The sequence below is a fragment of the Myotis lucifugus genome, unplaced genomic scaffold (assembly GCF_000147115.1).
Source record: "Myotis lucifugus unplaced genomic scaffold, Myoluc2.0 scaffold_290, whole genome shotgun sequence".
NCBI lineage: Eukaryota > Metazoa > Chordata > Mammalia > Chiroptera > Vespertilionidae > Myotis > Myotis lucifugus.
In genome coordinates, this window is record NW_005871338.1 from 660,980 (window position 1) to 684,249 (window position 23,270).

The 23,270-nt window shown below is 37.4% G+C and overlaps 1 protein-coding gene across 1 annotated transcript in view; it reads right to left on the reverse strand.

Moving 5' to 3' along the window:
• Positions 1 to 23,270, reverse strand: part of DNAH6 (dynein axonemal heavy chain 6) — a 225,389-nt gene that overhangs the window by 177,399 nt on the left and 24,720 nt on the right. Inside the window, 5 exon segments of the mRNA XM_023763522.1 lie at positions 799 to 967; positions 3,078 to 3,195; positions 4,362 to 4,473; positions 4,561 to 4,695; positions 12,527 to 12,797. Of these exon segments, the coding sequence (XP_023619290.1) occupies positions 799 to 967; positions 3,078 to 3,195; positions 4,362 to 4,473; positions 4,561 to 4,695; positions 12,527 to 12,797 (805 nt within the window).

A 23,270-nucleotide genomic window follows, 5' to 3' on the forward strand; every position in this document is an offset into this window, starting at 1 on the left:
AACATACAACTTTTGGAGACAAAGGGAAACTACAGCAAAGAATATCAGTCCTTGAAACTGCACAGTTGAGTTTCCTGGAGAGGAAGTTGAGACTTGGAGGTAGGAAGCTTGATGAAACTAGGTAAGCATGTTTTGCAACGTTATTAGGTATCTGGCATAAAGTTGTTATGCAGGATGGAGTTGGGAAAGGTGGTATGAGATAATATGATTTCTCTCTCAGCTATGCTAGAATACACCGAAAGAATTTGTACTATTTCATCTCAAACATCTTGATTACTCTGGCTCTAAGATCAACTTCCTCCCAAGAAGGTATCCACTCAAAGCACAAAGGTTTGCTTCATGATGTGCTTCTTCTCATTTCTTCCATTTATACCACCTCAGCTGCTTCTCTCTGCCAGTTCATACCTATAATGGCCCCCAAACTGTAAGTTTCTTGGGAGCAAGAATCCTGTCTATGCTTTTCATCACCATATACACAACACCCAGAGCAGGGATTGGTACACAGTAGGTATTTAAGGAATCTCTGTTGAATGAACACATGAATAACTTTTAGCAAATTCCTGTCAGAGAAAGAGCAACACTCAGCACAGTGAGTGCTTTCTCTGTTAAGATATTTGTTGATATGCTGATTTTCATTCTGCCATTTCATATGTGTATAGTAGGCTCTGGTTATACTAAGCAATCCTCGCAGCATTTCTCCCTTTTTTCCAAGACACAGAAAATAGCATAATCCATAATACATAGTAAGCACTCAATAAATGCTGACCGATGGATTTTCTCAATTTTGTCTGGATATACCTTCTTATCAGTGACTTCAGGTTTCTCCTCAGTAATCCATTTCTGAATGATGTCTGCTGAGGGTGTTCGTTTTAGTTTGTCAGTGAGATAATTCAAAAGACTGTTAACAGAATTTACTGTTAAGACGTGCATTGTGTTCTCAATTAGGTAATCATTTAGACGAATAAAGCTTGAAAAGAAAAAAAACACAGCTTCAGTTTTCTATATTCACTACACATCTTTGAAAGTGCCTCTAAAGTATTTAAATTTTAAAATATAATTCCTCTGTGCCCATTTTTTATTACAATATCAGAGATTTGCTGTTCAGAAGAGTTTTTCTTGGACATTCTTCATTTTAAAACACAATCATATTCAAAAGTATTGCATCAATTTAGCTAGGTGTTCTAACTATTCAATAGAATATTAATGAGCAATACAGTTGTTATTGGAAAAGCACCTAGCGCATCTAGCCAAAAGGGCCATAAGATTTTTTTTAATGCCTTAGAGAAGAAATCAGTAAATATACAACATCTGTAACTTACATTCTAAAGGTAAAGTGTGAAATCTTCACTATTGGATAAATGTTGCTTAATGGCAATTGCTAACCCAAAGATGCAAATTTTGTTTCCTTACTTGAGTGCTTAGAATGTAGGCTGAGTCAGCAAGGCATTTAGAGTAACTTTTTATTCTGCTTAATTGGAGCCCAAGGGGCCTCTAGTGCCTGGAGGCCTGTGATGATGGCCTCAGGGACTGCTTCACTGACTTCAGTGACACAGACAACATTATCATATTATCTCACATATAACTGATGCACCATTAATATTTATTAAATAGACTAGAGACCCGGTGCATGAAATTCATGCACTCGCAGGTGGGGGGAAGGTGTCCCTCAGTCCAGCCTGCACCCTCTCACAGTTCGGGAGCTCTCGGAGGATGTCCATCAGTCGGACATCCTTAGTGCTGAAGGCTTCTGGCTGAGCAGCACTCCTCCTGTGGGAGAGCACTGAGCACCAGGGGGCAACTCCTGCATTGTCTGCCCCCTGGTGGTCAGTGAGCATCCTAGTGACTGGTCGTTCCGCTGTTGGGCTGAAAGTGGCTCTCCAACATCCCCCAAGGGGTCCCAGATTGCGAAAGGGCACAGGCCAGGCCAAGGGACCCCACTGGTACACAATCAGGGCCAGGGAGGGACCGTGGGAGGGCTCCAGGGCATGTCCAGCTCCTCTCATTTAGTCCCGATGGGCCGGACCCCAGCAGCAAGCTAACCTACTGGTTGGAGCATCTGCCCCCTAGTGGTCAGTGCACATCATAGCAACTGGTCGACCAGTCGACTGTCTGCCCCCTGGTGGTCAGTGCACATCATAGCAAGCAGTTGAGCGGCCTTAGCATATCATTAGCATATTACACTTTGATTGGTTGAATGGCCGACTGGATAACTGGACACTTAGCATATTAGGCTTTTATTATATAGGGTGGTTGTAAAAGTTGGACTAAATTAGTGAGCACTGAGTAACAATAATCAGTCTATAGCAGCCGTGGGCAAACTACGGCCCGAGGGCAGGATCCGGCCCGTTTGAAATGAATAAAACTAAAAAAAAAAAAAAGACCATACCCTTTTATGTAATGATGTTTACGTTGAATTTATATTAGTTCACACAAACACTCCATCCATGCTTTTGTTCCAGCCCTCCAGTCCAGTTTAAGAACCCATTGTGGCCCTCGAGTCAAAAAGTTTGCCCACCCCTGGCCTATAGTATCAGATAATGCTTGGTGATTGTTTGCAAGAGTTATTTGTAGTAATGAAGTTTTAGAAAGGCGTGAAATCCAAACTCTGGAACAATGTTAAGATCCAGTTGGTAAGCAATGGCAGAGCTAAAACATAATAAGGGCGAGTGCCCTGGTGAGACCCTGGATGGCTTGTCTCCCAGTTGCAAAACCTTTTTTCGGGAAAGTGTGGAACTTTATGTGGCAATATAGCTATGTTCAAATCTCTTGTGTGCCTGGCTTCTTACCATAGCCAGCACCATACCCCAGGCTGGGTTAGGGGGAAACAAAGCCTTAGAGATCAAAGAGGAGCCCTCAGCCTTGGACATGCCCCCCACTCTCTACCAGCTTGCCACTCCCAGCGGCTGCTTTGCTAGGGGGCAGGTGGAGGGGCAGGCTTCTGGGACTGCCTTCAGGTTACCATATCCTCTAAATAACTCATCACTATTAGTGAATCCTGGGATAAAGGCTTTAACTTTGAATAAAATTGAGAATGACAGATGCCCTAATTTTTCTTAAAAGAAAGAATAGTCACTTACCAAGTCAGCCTCCTGCAATAACGCCTTTTCCTGGCCTGCTGCGTGTATTTCATGTTCTCAGAGTTTACATAAGTAGGCAACTCAATGAGACCACCAGTCACTGAAAATCTCTTATCATCTAAGAACAGCAGAAGACACAACAACAAGAATTCTTATGTAAAAGTTCCATTTTTCCCCCCTCAATACAGATTAAAAGACAAGCAAAATTGAAAAACACACATACACACACACACACACACACACAAATGCTTTGGTTCGTGAGATCAGAAAACAGACCAGTTATCCAAAAGAATTTCACATAAAAGGATTTCAACCCAAGAAAAGACTGTAGACAGTTTATTCACATTCTCTTTAACAAGATTTGACCTGTGTACTATGTTATCTCTTTTCCAGTGATACTTTCACCCTTTTTCCCCAACTGCATTTTAATTATCCTCTAGAGGGCAACCCTGAGATCCAGCCAATCCCTTAATTTTAACAAACCTACTGTCTGTACTAGTAGGTTAGACATATCTTTAAGCACAGAGTCCACCATAAAATGCTTGTGAAATAAAGGTTCTGTAACCAGTTTAGAAATACTATATATATACAAGCAGGGGTCATGCAAGGAAAATGCACTATTTACTGGTCCCCCCCGCCCCGCCCCCCACAACATATATTTAATTCATAATCTATCTTGCAAGTTTGGAGGAACTGAAAATAAATCATTATTTAAACTTAAGAAAAGTAGTAAAAAAGAGTTACTGTTTTATTATTTATTTATTTTTAAATCCTCACCTGAGGATATTTTTCCATTGATTTTTAGAGAGAGTGGAAGAGAGAAGGAAAGAGAGCAAAATATCGATATGAGAGAAACACATCAATTGGTTGCCTACTGCACGCACCCTGACCAGGGCCCAGGCCCGGGAGGAGCCTGCAACTGAGGTAAATGCCCTTGACCGGAATCGAACCCGGGACCCTTTGGTCCACAGGCCGATGTTCTATCCACTGAGCCAAACTGGCTAGGGCAAGAGTTACTATTTTTAAAATATGTTTTTAATGATTTTTGAGAGAGGGAAAGAGAGAAACATCAATATTGATAGAGAATCATTGATTGGCTGCCTCCTGCACACCCTCTACTGGGAATGGAGCCCGAAACCTGGGCATGTGCCCTGACTGGGAATTGAACCGTGACCTCCCGGTTCATGGGTTGATGCTCAAACACTGAGTAACACAGGATGGGCAAGAGTTACTATTTCAGAAAGCCACCACTTCTGATCTGTTAAAGCTCTTTCCCCTCCCTACCTTCCTCATCACAGTCATCAGGAGTGAATCCTATAGCGCGCAGAGCAGTACGACAAGCATTCCTGACCACTTCTTTGGCCTCATTTCGAAAATATTCCAGGTTATCCGTCACCTAAACATTAATGATATGTATAATTAGTGGTACCAAAGTAGCAATAATAGAAAAAAGATCTTGAAACTTATAGACAAAAGTCTTTACCTCTTTCAGGTGTGAGACTTGTGTAAACTGAAATTCTTGCAGGGTGTAGGTGTGACCTCTTTCAATATAACAAAGCCCCATAAAACTCAATTGATAACACATGTCATTTATTTTAAGAAGAGCTGGTCGCAAAAACTGAATGAAAATAAAAATATATCATTATTTTGTTTTAAAAAGCATTTTTAAAGTATAAAGATATTTAGAAAGCAAGAGTGGCTGTTAAGGAAAATAACTCTATACGTTAATTTTAGCTATTCTTGCATATGTTAAAGGGAACACTTCTGAAATTTTGTTCTAAAAGTATTCTTTGAATTACCAAATGTAATTGGTCTGAATTCCCTTCCTTAAATTTAGAATACATGTCTTTTTAGCTATGAAAGTGAGGGCAAGTTACAGAGGATTCTGTAAATCTTTTTTTCTTTTCTTTTTCTTTTTTTTTAGTTTGTTGATTTTTAGAGTGAGAGGAAGGGAGAAAGAGAAAAACATCCATGGGAAAGCCAAACCCTGATCGGCTGCCTCCCACATGTCCCCCACCAGGGATGAGACTTCAACCTGGGTATGTGCCTCAACCCGGGAATCAAACCAGCAACCCTTGGTGTAGAGGACAACACCCAGCGAAGCCACAACGGCCAGGGAAGGTCTGTAAATCTTACATTTCACCTGGTTTGGCCAATGGCGGCTAAAAGATTCTTTGCGTTACCTTGAAGATTTTACAATGTCTGGTCACCATGATAACGGAGGGGCCTGTCTACTGATCTAAGAGTTTGTGACAGAGAACAAGGACAAATTTAACTTTAAGTTTTCAGTGGGTAAAAAGGTGCTACAAAGAAAGTTCAGTCACTATTAAAAACCTGTCTTGCAATGTGAGCTGGGAGAAGGAAAGCATTTGTGAAATTCAGCCACATGATCTCAACTTATTCGTTCTCTATGCCAACGTCATAAATCAGAGTTCTAGGCTGTTGGCTTCAAAGGCACATCTTCTAAGAATGTTCCAAGGACATCCCCTCTGACTTCCCCTAATCTAATCAAAGGAGGAGCAATTACATGATAGAAATAAAGTTAACATTAATGTATTTGCATGGGACACGGGTTTATGTGTTATATACTTTTTAGGAGCTTTCAAAACAGGACAAACAACAGTTATGCAGACCAACATTTAGTGCTTTATCTCTTCTAAGTGCAATAAAGGGGCGTTATAATTAGTAAAGTCTTAAATGAAGAGAGCTTTGTGGGAAACCATTTGGAAGTCATATAGCCCTTAGAGCTCATCTGATGGGGGAATTGGCATAATAAAAAAGCAAAAGTTTAGAGTCTAAGTCTATGAATTGAAATAAGATTCTAATTAAACGAAATTGGTATAGGACAGTGATGGCGAACCTATGACACGCGTGTCAGAGGTGACACGTGAACTCATTTTTTTGGTTGATTTTTCTTTGTTAAGTGGCATTTAAATATATAAAATAAATACCAAAAATATAAGTCTTTGTTTTACTATGGTTGCAAATATCAAAAAATTTCTATATGTGACATGGCACCAGAGTTAAGTTAGGGTTTTTCAAAATGCTGACACGCCAAGCTCAAAAGGTTCACCATCACTGGTATAGGAGTAGGGACGACAATGTAATCAGAATGGGGCAGTGAAAGCAAGGAAGTCCAGAGGACTCCAGAGGAAGTCCTCAAAGCAAAATTATAAGGGAAAAAAAGTAAGGATCCAGGTGGAGAGCAGAGCTGACATTGATGGTCTGCCAAAAAGTGAGTTTTGACAATGGGGAATTTTTTGGAAGAAAAAGAATATACAAGAAACTACGTTAGCTTAACCGAAATAGCTGGCCGTCAGCATAAAGAACAATTGTGAAAGCTGCCTTGAATATAAGAGAGATTGGAAGTGTCCCCCACCCCCCTCTCACCCCTTTGTTGTTTCTGTTGGTAATAAATTCCAGATGAATCTGGATTAGGTGGTTCATTCTTCAGCTGTTATATCAATAGTGCCCAATGAAGGTGATAAGGATTAAGCATTATTTTAAATTATTAGCAGAATTGTAGAGGAGGAAGAATTTGTCATCGTGATGGTGGGTTTCAATATGTAAAGGACTGAGGTAACCCTAATTTTTGCTGCCCAGGACACTTCCCCTGACCTACCTACAATTATTCTGGTGATAGAATCCCTCTTTCCTTGGGAAACTCACTACCATGTGGTTTTGATAAGGTGGGCTCTCACTTCCTTCATCACGGGAATGAGGACCAGGCACATATCCAAGCCTGGCTTATCAGACTACTACTAGCTGTGCAGTGATTGGTTCAGGATTGGGTGTGTGGCCAAGCTGAGCCAATCAGTGCTCTTTCCAACTGCACCTACAGCTGGAGGTGATGCTCATTCTAGGAGCCCAACTGAGAATGAAACAGACACAGACAAATACAGAAATGAAAGATGGAAAGAGGAAAAAAATAAAGATGAGGAGATATCATTTGAATTTCTGAATCAGCCATGCATAAAGGTATTCACCCCCTTGAGCTTCCTTATTATATGAGCTTTTGTTTGCTATTGTTGTTGTCAAAGTTCATTTAAATAGAGTTTTTGCCAGTTGCACTGAAATGAGTGTCAGTATTTCAGAGATGGGAAATCAGTATTATTCATCTGGAGGCTGGTGACTGGGCCAGAAAGCCTGTGGGGAAACATTAGACTTTAGAAGATAATGTGCAGAAGAGCTGCATTTGCTATAAAAAGTTTATGAAAATCAGGGTCATGCTGAGACACCTTGTCTTTAGTTGGAATGCAAGAACTCTTGGGATTTGCTAGCCTTATATTCATCATAGCACCAAACCTTTAATTTTCCCTAACCTGAGTCATCAGAACATCTGGGTGGTCTATATAATTTGGTACTTAAAGAACCCACTAGAATTGTACGTCTTGGTCCAGCCAGAGACTCTGGGCTCAAGTACTCTCATACACTTTCTGACCCAGTGTTGAAAATGCTACAGCAAAAGGGACAAGAGGCATCCCTTCATAAGTGGAGAAATAATTATGTAAATCTATGAAATTAAGATTGATTTGTCTGCAAAGCAATGACTGACTAAAAATTAAAAAGATTTTCATTACAAAGGGACATTCAAATTAAAATAAATGAGAATGTTTGAGTGAATATAAAAATAAAATAACAGAAACTACCTGAAAGTATCACATACAACAAAATAACACATTATTAAAAAACCAGCAAAATCATCAAGTACCTAGCAGGTTGAAATGATGTGCACCGTTAAACAATAACGAAAAATTAATACTAAATACACACCTAAGTCTAGAGAAAAGTGAAAACTGGAAATGTAAGAGACGAGAAGATACTTGCAAAAAGGAAGCTTAGTCCCAAGATGGCTTCATTGGTGAATTCTACCAAACATTTAAAAAAAAATACTAATTCTTCATAAACTCTTTCAAAAAGTAGAAGAGGGTTCATTTCCCAACTCATTCTATAAAGCCAGTATTACCCTAAAACCAAAACTAGACAGACAAACATATCCCAAGAAAAGAATAAAACTGCAGACCAATCTTCCTTATGAATATATATATATATATATATATATATATATATATACACACACACACACACACACACACACACACACACACACACAAATACACAAATATCTTCAACAAAATATTAGCAAAATCAGCCCTGGCCAGGTGGCTCAGTTGTTTGGAGTGTTGTCCCATGCACCAAAAGGTTTCGGGTTTGATTCCCCATCAGGCACATACCTGGGATGCAGGTTTGGTCCCTGATTGGGGCATGAATGGGAGGCAACCAATGGATATTTCTCTCTCACAGAAATGTTTCTCTCTCTTCCTTTCCCCCCTCTACCTTCCTCCCTCCCTCTAAAAATCAATAAAAACATATCCTCGAATGAAGATTAAAAAAATACTAGCAAACCAAATCTAGCAATATATAAAAAGCATTATGCATAATGACTAAATATTATTTATACCAGGGATTCAAAGTTGGTTTAATATCTGATGATCAATTATTATAATAAATCATGCCTATTACACGATAATCTCAATAGATGCATGAAAAGCATTTGGCAGCATCATAATGGCTTCATGATATGAACATTCAACAAACAACTAGAAATAGAAAGCAACTGCTTTATTATCATACTTAATGGTGAAAGACTGAAAGCTTTTCCTCTAAGGCAGCGGTTCTCAACCTGTGGGTCGCGACCCCTTTGGGAGTCGAATGACCCTTTCATAGGGGTCGCCTAAGACCATCGGAAAACACATATATAATTACATATTGTTTTTGTGATTAATCACTATGCTTTAATTATGTTCAATTTGTAACAATGAAATTGGGGATCACCACAACATGAGGAACTGTATTAAAGGATCGCGGCATTAGGAAGGTTGAGAACCACTGCTCTAAGGTCAGAAGCAAGACAAGTATTTCTGCTCTTGCCACTTCTATTCAACAGAATGTTCTAGCCAGGAACTTAGGCAAGAAAATTAAATAAAAGTCATCCATATTGGGGAGGAGGAGTAAAACTATCTATTTGCTGATGACATAGTCTTATTCATTGAATAAGAAACACACACACACACACACACACACACACACCAACCAAATTTTTAGGGTCAATCTAAATTCTGCAAGTTTTTAGGAAACAGGCTTAATATATAAAAATAAAATATATTTCTACATTCTAATACACAAACTATATATATATATATATATATATATATATATATATACACATACTATTTATGTATTGTATATATACACTGTATATATATGAAAAATCTAAAATGAAAATTAAGAAAACAATTCTACATGTAATAGTATCAAAAAGAATAAAATATTTAGGAATAAGTTTAGGAATAAGTTAACAAAGAAATGAAAAACTGCAAAACATTGTTGAAAGTAATTCAAGAAGATTTAAATAAATGGGAAGGTATTACATGTTCATGGACCATAAAAGATAATATTGTTAAAATGACAATACTTACAAAATTCATCTACAGCTTTAGAGCAATCCCTATAAAAAAAATCACAACTGGCTGCTTTGTAGAAATTGACAAGCTGATGTTAAAATTCATGTGGAAATTCAAGGGGCCTAGGAGAATCACACTTCCTAATTTCAAAATTTACTACAAAGCTGCAGTATTCAATACAGTGTGTTACTGGCACAAGAATAAATAAACAGGATAGAATTGAGAGTTCAAAACCCCTCACATTTATTGTCAGTTGATTTTGGGCAAGGGTGCCAAGACAATTCAATGGGGGAGAGAATAGTCTTGTAAACAAATAGTGCTGGAACAACTGGACAGACACATGCAAAGGAATGAAGCTGGACCCCTACCTTACACCATGAGCAAAAATTAACACAAGATGAATTAAAGACCTAAGTGTAAGAGCTAAACTTATACAACAATTAGAAGAAGAAACTTAGGGGTAAATCTAGACCAGGGACTAGGCAAATTTTTTAGCTATAACACCAAAAGCACAAGCAGCAAAATAAAAAATGGATAAAATGGATATCATCAAAATTCAAATTCAATTTGTGCTTTAAATGATATTATCAAGAAAGTGGAATGGCAACCCACAAAATGGGAGAAAAAATTTTCAAATCATACATCTGGTTAGGAATTTGTATTCAGAATATATAAAGAATTCTGATAACTCAATAGTAATATACAAGTAACCCAATTTAAAAATGGACAAACTACCTGAATAAATAATTCTCCAAATAATATAAACAAATGGCCCACAGGCACATGAAAAGATGTTCACTAGCAATACCTGTCAGGAAAATGTAAGTCAAAATCATAATGAGATACCATTTTTCCACCAGTAGGAATGACTATAATGAAAAAGACAAATATAATGATAATATGAAGAAACCAAAGTTCTTAGATGCTGTTGGTGGGAATTTAAAATTGTGCAGTGAGTTTGGAAAACTGTTTTGTAGTTCCTCAAAAGGTTAAACATTCCACTCCTAGGAATATGTCCAGACAAAAACTTGTATACAAATGTTCATAGCAGCATTATTCATAATAGCCAGAAAGTATAAGCACTTTCTGGATGGATAGATAAATAAAACATGTGCTTCCTTACAATGGAATATTATTAGCCAATAGAAATAAATGCTATGCTACAACATAGATGAATCTTGAAAACATTATCATAACTGAAAAAAGCCAGTCACAAAGAACCACATAGTGTATGGTTCCATTTTTATGAAATGTACAGAGTAGGCAAATCAATAGAGACAAAAGTAGTTTAGTGGCTGCCTAGAGCTGGGGTGGGGGTAGTAGGGGAGTTAAGGAGAAATGGAGAGTGATCAATAATGTGTACTGGGTTTCTTTTTGTAGTAATAGAAAGGTTATAAATTTATTGTGGTCACAGTTGATCAATTTTGTGAAAATACTAAAATCATTAAATTGTGTATCTAAAGCAGGTGAACTGTATAGTACATGAATTATATTTCAATAAAGTCATTATAAAAAATGAAGGCACAAGTGACAATAACATTGGTTGTTGACAAAATTATAAAAATTTGAAGGACCACATTTCCCTTCAACCTAGTTTGAGGGAATCAGCCCCACCCCCTCCAATGAACTAATTGCAAATATAAGACTAGTGGTAACTGTCTTGGGTAATTATAACATCTAACATATACCTAAGCCAACACAATGGGTCTGTCATTTAGGTCAATCTAAGATTAAAAGGATGAGACCTGCCCTAGCTGGTCTGGCTCAGTGGATAGAGCGTCGGTCTGCGGACTGAAGGGTCCCAGGTTCGATTCCAGTCAAGGGCATGTACCTTGGTTGCGGGCACATCCCCAGTCGGGGGTGTGCAGGAGGCAGACGATCGATGTTTCTCTCTGATCGATGTTTCTAACTCTCTATCCCTCTCCCTTCCTCTCTGTAAAAAATCAATAAAATATATATATTTTTTTAAAAGGATGAGATCTTTCTAGCCTGTTAGGGCTACATTTAAGAGAAGCTATTATCCAGGCCAAAACATTATTGGTATGAATGGTGGACAGAGAGAATGACATAAAATAAGAGAACAAACTTTAAGGATTAATAGGTTAGTTTTAGAGACAAATGCAGGAAGAAATACTTCACATTATTTACCTAGTAACAAATATATGAATAGTGCCCAAAACATGGTAAACAATGAAAGGTGGTAAAAAGGTAGTGAAACGGGTTCCAATGCCTGATGGACCCTTCCTGAAATTAGAGGTCTAGGGGGTGTCATTGCTATCAAAAGTGTCAGAATAGTTTCCACAATTCAAAACGCTTGATGGAATGGATGACCTGCGATGGTATATCATATGCACTTATTCTGCACTAATATCTGTGTTATTCATATCACTTCAATGTTTCTTTACTGTATCACTGACATCTTTTTTAAAGTGCTTCTTTATTGTTAAAAGTATTACATATGTCTCCCTTTCCCCCCATTGACCCCCTCCAGCCCGCCCCTGCCCCTATCACTGACATCTTGATAACAATCTTTCAGGCTAACTTTTTTCATGATTACCTACCCTATCCTCCAAAGTAAATATTAAAAATTTCCCTCCTGTCTGAATCCATGGTAGAAGAAAACATATGACACATTGGGAGGTACTGGCCCATGAAAACAAGCCTCCAAATCATTTTGGACCATAAAGTCAAGAGTACCTCAGAGATGAGAGAAGGTAATAGGGGTTCCCAGCCTAGTACTCTGTCCAAAAGGATACACAAATTTCCTGATCAACAATACAACTTTTGCTTACAACTCTAGTCAAATGTAGAAACACCACTAGACTGCCAGACTCTTCAATGTGACAAGATGAAAATTGTCATCATTTAACATGAAATAGAATATTAGATGAAATAGTCTAGTGCAGGGACAGTCTATATCAACACCTGTAATAGATACACTGATTTTTCTGTAATTCTTTTAAAATATGATTAACAAATACATACATAATTAACAATGAACAAATTCTCTTGTAGAGCTTCTCGACATCCATTGATCTTCTTGGAGCGCACATTCTTCTTCCATACATGAAAAGCTTTCCATTTCCGGAAAAGTGAAAATATGGGAATCTTAATGAGTTCTCTGTGATATAGGTATTCCTGTACCCATCGATTAATTTCGATATATTCAATGTCCTCGTCATTATGAATGCGTGTCACTGCTTTGTCACTAATTGTATAGTAGTCCTTTTTGTTGATGTTATCATAATTTACAACTCTGTGACCAATAAAAATTGGGGCAAGAGAATAAAGTATTCAATGCAAAATTAAGCAATTACATTATCTTTGTTTAAAAGAGATAAAACATTTCTGGAAAACGAATATCATTAATTTTTTTAAAAAATTCTGACAAACTACTTTTAGATTGATTGAATGAATTACTCAAGAAAAGGACAGGGGCTGCTTTTTTTTTTTTAACAACAGTTGGTTTCACAACCTTGGTGATATAGTTCATAATTTCAGTTACATGATTTAAAAATAATCAAATACAGACTTTTACATAATAGCTCTAAATGAAAGCTACCTGGAAATAAGTTTTTATTTATAATTAATTCTTTATAGAGTATTTAATAATAGTAGTGTAAAAAAGGTTTTCACTATCCAGTAATGACAGACTTATGAGAAAGATCAAAGCAAGAAAATATGAATTAGATAAGACTAGAATCAAGACCCAGATTAAGCTAAAAAATATGTCAATTTATCACATAACAAAATAATTATTGAGAAATTGCTTTTTCAAGATATCCCTCTTTCAACTGTAATCAAGAGCATCCTTTAACCTTATATATTATAGAAGATAGATCAAGTAAAGAAAAGCAAGAATGGCATAAAAAAGGAGTAGAGATATAGGTGAAGGAAACAAAGTAATGAGACTAGAAAGGGCCAATTCTCCAACACTTCTTAAACTAAGAACTTGCCTATAGGCACAAATATATTTCCTGTATTTTAGCTCTAGCATTGAAATGCTGAATGAAACTTAAATATTCAATAGTAGAACAAGTGTAAATATATTATGATATAGCAAGTTATTAAAATACTAGAGGACTGGTGCATGAATTTGTGCACAGGTGGGGTCCCTTAGCCTGGCGGGCGATCAGGACCTATTGGGGGGGGGGCTGGTCTTCCAGGGGGGCGAGGGACCAAGGGAGGTTGGCAGGCTGCAGGAGGTTGGTTGTGGGAGCACACTGACCCCTAGGAGGCAGCTCCTGTGTTGAGCATCTGCCCCCTGATGGTTAGTTCGCATCATAACAACTGGTTGACCGGTCTACCGGTTGTTTGGTCACTTAGGCTTTTATATATATAGAGATATTTAGGAATTTAGTAAAATAAAATGTATGAAGAATTTGTGGTAGTTTTGGTAGCTTCAAACAATAAGATAAAGGTTAAGTACAAAACAAAATCCTAATTGTTTCTATGTTAAAACTATACAAAAATTATGTATACTAACAAAGATTAGATAGGAATACTCTGGTGAAAATCAACTGTTTCACATGTCTATGTTCTCTTCTAGGCCTTAGCTCTGAACTTAAAATTGAAGGTCCTTTAGTATAGACTTCAGTCATCTGTGAAATCCCTGAAATGATGGTATGTAAACAAATTGTGCATATATAAGTTTTTAAGGAATTAGAACAAAAGTCTCATATGCCTTGGGTTTGTTAATCAAAAAACTAAGAACCACCCTGGAGGGTATGGCTCAGCACTTTGTGTCGGCCCCCAAACTTAAAGGGTTGCAGGTTTGATTCCCAGTCAAGGGCACATACCTTGGTTGCAGGTTTGATCCTCAGCCCTGTTTGGGGTACATGCCAGAGGCAATAAATCTGTCTCTCTCATATAAATGTGTCTCTCTCACATCTATGTTTCTCTCTCCCCACTCCCTTCCACTCTCTCTAAAAATCAATGGATAAAATATTCTTGAGTGAAGATTAACATAAACAAACAAACAAACAAAAACTAAGAACAATTGGCATAAATCATTTTTAATTTTCAAATTTTAATTCAATAAAATTAAGTAAAAAAATCTTTCTTAAAAAAATTAGGACATAACAAACCAGGGTGAAAGCAAACTCAAGCCATACACACAAGGGAAGCTGATGGTGCTGTGGAGAGGGGAGAGAGCCTTGACAGTTGCTCTCTTACTTTAGTGCTGTAATGGAACAACGTCAACCCGTGCAGCTTTTATCTGATTCCACTGTTGACACTTTGTGCTCTAATGAACTCACACCAGAAATGTCTGGAATATACCAGGTATTATATGTTGCTGGTGGGGTGCATGGGAAACATAAAATGTTATTTGTTTTTTTCTTTGTCGACAGCTGAAGATATAATTAGGACATTCTTGAGAGGTGATTCTCTCCAAAATGTGAAATTTCTACGTATCTCTTAAACTGTAATCAACTTCAGGTGTTTCATTAACATTAGTCATCAATCCAACCTGAAAATCAGAACAAATGATTCACCACAGCCCCCAAGCACGTCTGGAAAACTCGCTCTGTATGGGTTGATCTGTTACTAAAGACCCTTGTAGAGGCGACAGGTGTGGTCTATGATGGTGAATTTACCCACAGAGGTCCAGGGTTGCCATTATGGTGAGGGCAAAACAAACCCCACCCCCAAGCAGTGCAGCTGTACTGTTTTATGGAAGCCTTGGAGGTTAAGTCTGGGAGATCACAGAGGTAAATATCTTGTGATTCAGCACTGTATACTGGAAAATAGTAGAAAAACATTTCAAAGAAAGCTGCTAGAGAAGGGCCAATAATACATACATACATATATACATACATGCCTAGATAAAGGAGGCCAGCAAATACCATGAATAACCACAGTAATAAGGAAGCTCAGAAAGAAAATGAAAAGTACAGTGGGGCCTTGATTTCCGAGTTTAATTCATTCTGAGACCGAGGTCGTTAAGCAGCTCGTTAACTCAAATTACTCTATCAACTCAATGCAAAAAAATCGGCCCAGAGACAGCTGGTATCTCAAAAAACTCGTTAGTTGGGACACTCATAAGTCAAGGCCCCACTGTACCTAGAAAGCAAGCTGGAACATTTGGAAATATGTGCTATAAATGACAGAGATTTCAAGATTGCAGTTCTGAAAATACTCAATGAGATGTGAGAAAATACTGGCAGGCAATTCAGTACACTCAGAAAAAAAAATCAATGAACAAAAAAAGTATTTTACCAAAAAGATGGAAACTTTAAAAAAGAACCAATCAGAAATTCTGGAAATGCAGCATGCAATTAAGGGGATTAAAAGTGAACTACTGGCCCTAATTGGTTTGATAAGATCTCTCTCTTCTTCCCTCTGCATCATTTCAGTGGATAGAGCATTGGCCTGCGGACTGAAAAGTCCCAGGTTCAATTCCGGTCAAGGGCATGTACCTTGGTTGTGGGCACATCCCCAGTAGGACGTGTGCAGGAGGCAGCTGATCGATGTTTCTCTCTCATCGATGTTTCTAACTCTCTATCCCTCTCCCTTCATCTCTGTAAAAAATATCAATAAAATACATATATTTTAAAAAGAGTGAACTGCTGAGTGTAGAAAACAGATGGAAGGAAGAATTAGTGATATTGAAGATAGGAATAAAGAAATGATGCAGAGGGAAGAAGAGAGAGACCTGAACATAAAGAAAAATGAAAGAGCTCTATGAGACCTAGCTGACTCCATCAGAAAATGCAATATTAGATTTATAGGCATTGCAGAAGAGGAAGAGAGGGAACATGGAATGGATAGTCTATTAACACAAACAGTGGATGAAAAATTATGGAAAATCTATGGAAAGAAGCAAACAGAAACCTAGTTACCTCAATCCAAAGAGGCCCTCTCCACGGTAGAGTATATTAAAACTGTCAAAAATTAATGACAAAAAAATTCTCAAAGCAGCCAGGGTAAAGAAGGAAGTGACCTACAAAGGAAAACTCATCAGAATATCATCTGACTTCTCAGCAGAAACGCTACAAGCCAGAAGAGAGTGGAACCAAATATTCAAATGTCTAAAAGCGAGAAATTACCAGCCACAAATCATATATTCAGCAAAATTATCCTTTAAATATGAAGTAGAAATCAAGAAGTTCCCAGACATACAGAAGCTGAAGGATTTTATCACCAGAAAACCTCCACTGCAGGAAAGACTCAAGGGTGTTATTCTACCTGAACAAAGACTATAAGGTCACAACACGATGAGTAAGATCATCAAAAACCTTACAGCATACACAGGGACAATTTGTGACAATAAAACATAAAAGGAGAGGGGTTAAATGTCTGAACTGGCAAAAGAGGATGAAGATGCACTCAAAAGAAAAAAAAAACAACTACTGTATGTATGTAAATTTATATTTTATATTTTATAAACCTAATGGTAACCACACACAAAAATCCCCAACTAAGACACATAACTTAAAAAAAAGAGGAAACAGAGGAAAGAACTATGAAATACCCCCAAACGATAACAACAGGCAGAAACACAAAGGAAAGGAACCACTAGAGGCACAGAGCTACCAGAAAACAGAAGATAAAATAGCTATAGGAAATCCTCAGACATCAATAATTACCCTAAATGCAAATGGACTAAATTTACCAAAAAAGAGGCACAGAATAGCAGAGGAGATAAAAAACAAAACCCAACCATATGCTGCTTACAGGAGACACATCTAAGTTACAAAGACAGAGGTAGATTCAAAGTAAAAGGGTGAAAAATGATTCTCCAAGCAAATAACAACCACAGAAAAGCAGGTGTAACCATACTTATATCTGACAGAATAGATTTTAAGACAATAAAGATAACAAGAGACAAAGATGGACATTTTATAATAATAAAGGGGACACTACATCAAGAAAACATAACACTTGCCCTGGCTGGTGTTTCTTGGTGGTTAGAGCACCAGCCTGTGCATCAAAGGGTCACAGGTTTGATTCTGGTTTAAGGGCATGTACCTGAGTTGTGGGTTTGCTCCCTTCCTCAGTCAGGGCATGTGCAGGAGGCAACCAATCAATATGTCTCTGTCACATCGATGTTTCTCTCTCTCTCTCTCTCTCTCTCTCTCTCTCTCTCTCTCCATCCCTCTCTTTCTCTTCCATTCTCTTTGGAAAAAGCAATGGAAAAATATCCTCAGGTGAGGATTAACAAAAAAAGAAAACATAACACTTCTTAATATATATGCACCCAACCAGGGAAATATATAAAGCAGCTACTCACAGAACTAAAGGGATAAACAGATCAAAACATAATCATAGTTGGGGACTTTAATACTCCATTGACAGTTCTAGATAAATCATCCAAACAGAAAATCAATAAAAAAAATATCAACCTTAAATAACCAAATGGATGTAATGATATTTATAGAGCCTTTCATCCCAGAATATTAGATTATACATTTTTCTCCAGTGCACATGGAACATTCTAAAGGATAGACCATATGTTGGGCCACAAAACTAGCATCAACAAATTCAAGATTGAAATTATACCAAGCATATTCTCTGACCACAATGCCTTGAAATTAGACATTACCAGTAACTGCAAAAAGGAGGTAAAGAAACCAAAAAATACATGGAGATTAAACAACATACTACTAAAAAATGACTGGGTCAAATAAGAAATTAAAGATGTGATCAAAAGATGTATAAAGACAAATTAGAATGACAATATGACATATCAAAACTTCTGGGATGCAATGAAAGCAGTAATGACAGGGAAGTTTATATCATTATAGGCCTATCTCAAGAAACAAGAGAAATCCCAAGAAAACAATCTAACATTACATCTTAAAGTACTAGAAACAAAAGAACAAAAGCAACCCAAGTCAGCAGAAGAAAGGAAATAATAAAATTTAGAGCAGAATTGAATGAAATAGAGAACAAAAAGAATATACAAAAAATTTATAAAACAAAGAGCTGGTTCTTTGAAAAGATTAATAAAATTGACAAACCCCTGGCTAGACTCACTAAGGAAAAAACGAGAAAAGACCCATATAAACAAAATCAGAAATGAAAGAGGAGAAATCACCACAGACATCACAGATATACAAAGGATTATATTAGAATACTATGAAGGACAACATGCCACCAAATTCAATTACCTAGAAGTAATACATATATTCCTAGAAATATATAACATTCCTAGACTAAATTATGAAGAATTGGAAAATCTAAATAGACCAATCAGCAGTGAGGAAATTGAAACAGCCATCAAAAACCTCCCAAAAAATAAAAGTCCAGGACCTGATGGCTTCACCAGTGAATTCTGCCTATTGTTTAAAGAAGATTTTAAAACTATCCTTCTCAAACTCTTACAAAAAAATTGAAGAAGGGGCATTATTTTCTAACACATTTTATGAAGCCAATATAAAAACCTGGCAAGGATAACACAAAAAAAGAAAAAAACAGACCAATATCTTTGATGAATATAAATGCAAAAATCCTAAACAAAATACTAGTAAATTGAATACAACAATACACATACACACAAAAAAAATACATCATGATCAAGTGGGATTCATTGCAGGGGCACTAGTATGGTTCAACATATGCAAATCTATCAGTATAATACACTACATTAACAAAAGAAAGAATAAAAACCACATGATCTTATCAATAGATGCAGAAAAAGCATTTGATAAGATACAACATTCATTTATGATTAAAAAAACTCAATAAGATAGGAATAGAAGGAAAGTACCTCAACATAATATAGGCCATATGGTGAGCCCTCAGCTAATATCAGACTCAATGGTGAAAAACTGAAATATTTTCCTCTAAAATCAGGAACAAGACAAGGATGTCCACTCTTACCACTCTTATTCAGCATAGTGCTAGAAGTCCTAGACAGAGCAATAAGGCAAGAGAAAGAAGTAAAAGGCATCCAAATAGGAAAGAAAGAAGTAATACTGTCACTTTTAAGGACAACATGGTTCTGTATATGGAAAACCTTAAAGACTCCACAAGAAACTATTAGAAACAATAAACAAGTACAGTAAAGTTGCAGGATATAAAATCAATGTAAAAAAATCAACTGCCTTCCTGTATATTAACAATGAAGATACAGAAAAAGAAATAAAAAAATTCCATTTGCAATTGCAACCAAAAGAATAAAATATCTATGAATAAACTGAACAAAGGACATGAAAGTCCTATATACTGAAAACCAGAAAGCATTATTAAAAGAGATTAACAGACACAACAAAATGGAAAAATATCCTGTGATCATGGATTGGAAGAATCAATGTAGTTAAAATGGCCATGTTACTCAAAGCAAAATACAGATTTAATGCAATCCCAATCAAAATTCCAATGTCATTTTTTAAAGAAATAGAACAAAAAAATCATTAGATTTGTATGGAATTACAAAATACCCCAAATAGTCAAAGCAGTCCTGAGAATAAAGAACAAAGCTGGAGGTATCATGCTACCTCACTTCAAATTATTTTACAGAACTATGATAATCAAAACAGCATTGTATCGGCAGAGACAGACACACACAATGGAGTAAAGATAGCCTCTTCAATAAATGGTGCTGGGAAAATTGGAAAACCATATACAAAAGAATAAAACTGGTTTACAGCTTGTCCCCATGTTTAAAAATTAATTCAAAATGTATCAGAGACCATTTACATAGAAGAAAACATAGGTACCAAACTTATGGACCTTGGTTATAGAAAAAATTTTGTGAACTTGACCCCAAAGGCAAGGGAATTAAAGGCAAAAATAAATGAATGGGATTATATCAAGCTAAAAAGTTTCTGCACCATGAAAGAAACCAACAACAAAACAAAGAGGCAGCCGACCAAATAGGAGATATGTGCAACAATAATTCTGACAAAGACTTAATACCTAAAATATATAAAGAACTCATACAACAAACAAACAACCCAATCAAAAAATGGGCAGAGGACTTGAACAGACACCTCTCCCAAGAAGACATACAGACAGCCAATAGATATATACATATACAAGGATGTTCAACCTCACTAACAATTAAGGAAATGAAAATCAAAACTACAATGAAATACCACCTTGTCCCTGGTATATAGAGCTACCATATGACCTGGCAATCCCTCTCCTGGGTACATACCCAAAAAACTTGAAAACACATATTAGCAAAGATATATGCATCCTTATGTTCATTGTAGCATTATTCACGGATGCCAAGACATGGAAACAACCAAAGTGTCCTGCAATAGAGGGCTAGGTAAAGAAGATGTGGTACATATACACAATGGAATACTACTCAGCCATAAGAAAGGATGAAATTCTGCCATTTGTGACAAACACGGATGGACTTTGTGAATATTGTGCGAAGGGAAATAACTCAGGCAGAAAAAGCTAAGAACCATAGGGCATCACTCATATGTGGGATATAAAACTGAAACTCCTGATCACACGCTGCAGTGAGGGGGTTGCCAGAGGGAAGGGGGCGGAGGTGTGGAGAGTGAAGGGGACCTAATATATGATGACGGAAGCTATTTGACTCTGGGTGGTGGGCACACAGTGCAATAAACAGATGTTGTAACACAGAAATCCACACCTGCAACCTATATAATCATATTAACCAATGTCACCACAATACACTTAATTAAAAAAGTATGTGCAGACATTATATTTTATCACTACTTTTAAAAGGTGTTTTGCATAACATTTGCTCATCTCGTTGACCCATTATTTACCACTTTTAACTTCCAATTTAGCTGCTTCCAACTATGTAGCATCCAAATCCTTGCCTTGACTCATAAGGTTTATAATATTTGGAATTTAGGCTAGGGAGAAAAATTTAACATCAACCCTAAAACATGATAAACTGTGATTTCAACACTATTTTCTGTTTTTAAAAATAGTTTTTGTTGACTTTTAGAGAGAGAGGAAGGGAGAGGGAGAAAAAGATCGATGTGAGAGCACAGCATTCATCAGCTGCCTCCTGCACGCACCCTACTGGGGATTGAACCTGCAACCCAGGCAGGTGCCCTTGACATTGGATCAAACCTGCAACCTCCTGGTGCATGGGACGACACCCAACCAACTGAACCACCTGGCCAGGTCCAACACTATCTTCTTAAAACTGTGCCTGGCATATTCCTATCAAGCATCATTACTGTCAGTCCAAATATAAAACATCAACTCAATTCCCCTAGAAGAAGTGCTCATTAATCTAAAAATACAATTATTTTCCCAATTAGACAAAAGCATAGTTTCCAGTCCCATCTTCAATATAGGCATACCTTAGAGATTTTGCAGGTTTGGCTTCAGACCAACACAATAAAATCAATATTGCAATAAAAGGAGCCATACAATTTTTTTGGTTTCTCACTGCTTGTAAAATTATGTTTATACTATGCTGTAGTCTTATTAAGTGTGCAACAGTATTTTTACATCAAAGGGCTTTCAATTCCATTATATGTTAATTCTTTCATCTTAAAAAAACAACAACCACACAAGCTATTTCTCTCATCTTAAAAAGAACACCTCACCCTGATCCTAATTTCCTTTCATCTACCACTCCATTTCTGTTCTACCTTTGGCATCCGAAAATGAGTATGTCCAAAACCAAACTCTCTTCTTCCATCCACTCTTCTGTATCTCAGTTAATAACTCTACCTTTTTCTTGTTTTGGAAAATGCGTCATTAACGTCATCCTGCATACAGTTCATAAAAACATCCTGTTGACTTGACCTTCCAATTACTTCCAGAATTCGACCTACTTCTTACCACTTCCACCACTGCCACCTAGTCCATCTTTCACCTGAGTAATTACAGCCCTTCTAATTGGTCTTTCCGTTTCAACTCTTGTTCCTCAAAAGTCTATATAGCAGCCAGAGTGGTCCTTTTCAAAATGTAATTCAGATCTTAATACTTCTCAGCTTGAAATCTTACCATTGTTCTCCATTTTTCTCAGTGTAAAGTCTAATGTCCTTACAATGGCCAGCAAGGTCCTGTGTGATCTGTTCCCTAGCTCTCATTCACTCAACTAGTCGTTCCAGCCTCCTCTTCACTTCTTGAACATATCAAGTATGCTCTAGCTTGGGATATTCAGATTCACTTTCCTTCTGTCTGGAATGCTCTTCTTCCCTCTCCTGACCACCACATAATTCACGCCTCTTCTCCTTCAAGTCCCTGTTCAAATGCCAGCTTCTCAATGATGCCCATCCTGACCACCCTGGTTAATTCACAACCTCTTCCCAAGAACTCCCAACTCCCTTTGCTCTACTCTTTTTTTTTCCTACTAGAGGCCCGGTGCACAAAATTCATGCACTGGGGGTCCCTCAGCCCGGCCTTGCCCTCTTGCAGTCTGGAATCCCTCTTGCAGTCCGGAACCCCTAGCTCCTTACCTCCCACCTGCTCGTTGCTCCTTACCGCTCGACTTGCTGCTCCTTAGCGCTGCCATGGAGTGGGGAGAGGTTCCTGCCACTACCACTGTGCTTGCCAGCCGTGAGCCCGGCTTCTGGCTGAGTGGCGCTCCCCCTGTGGGAGCTCACTGACCACCAGGGGGAAGCTCCTGCATTGAGCGTCTGCCCCCTGGTGGTCAATGCGCATCATAGCAACCGGTCGTTCTGCTGTTCAGTTGATTTGCATATTAGGGTTTTATTACCTAAAATAATACTTATCACCTCCTAGTATTCCATATAAACTTACTCATGTATCGTATTTATATTGTCTCCCACTGCTAAAATCTAAGCTCCACAAGGGTAGCAATTTTAATCTGGAT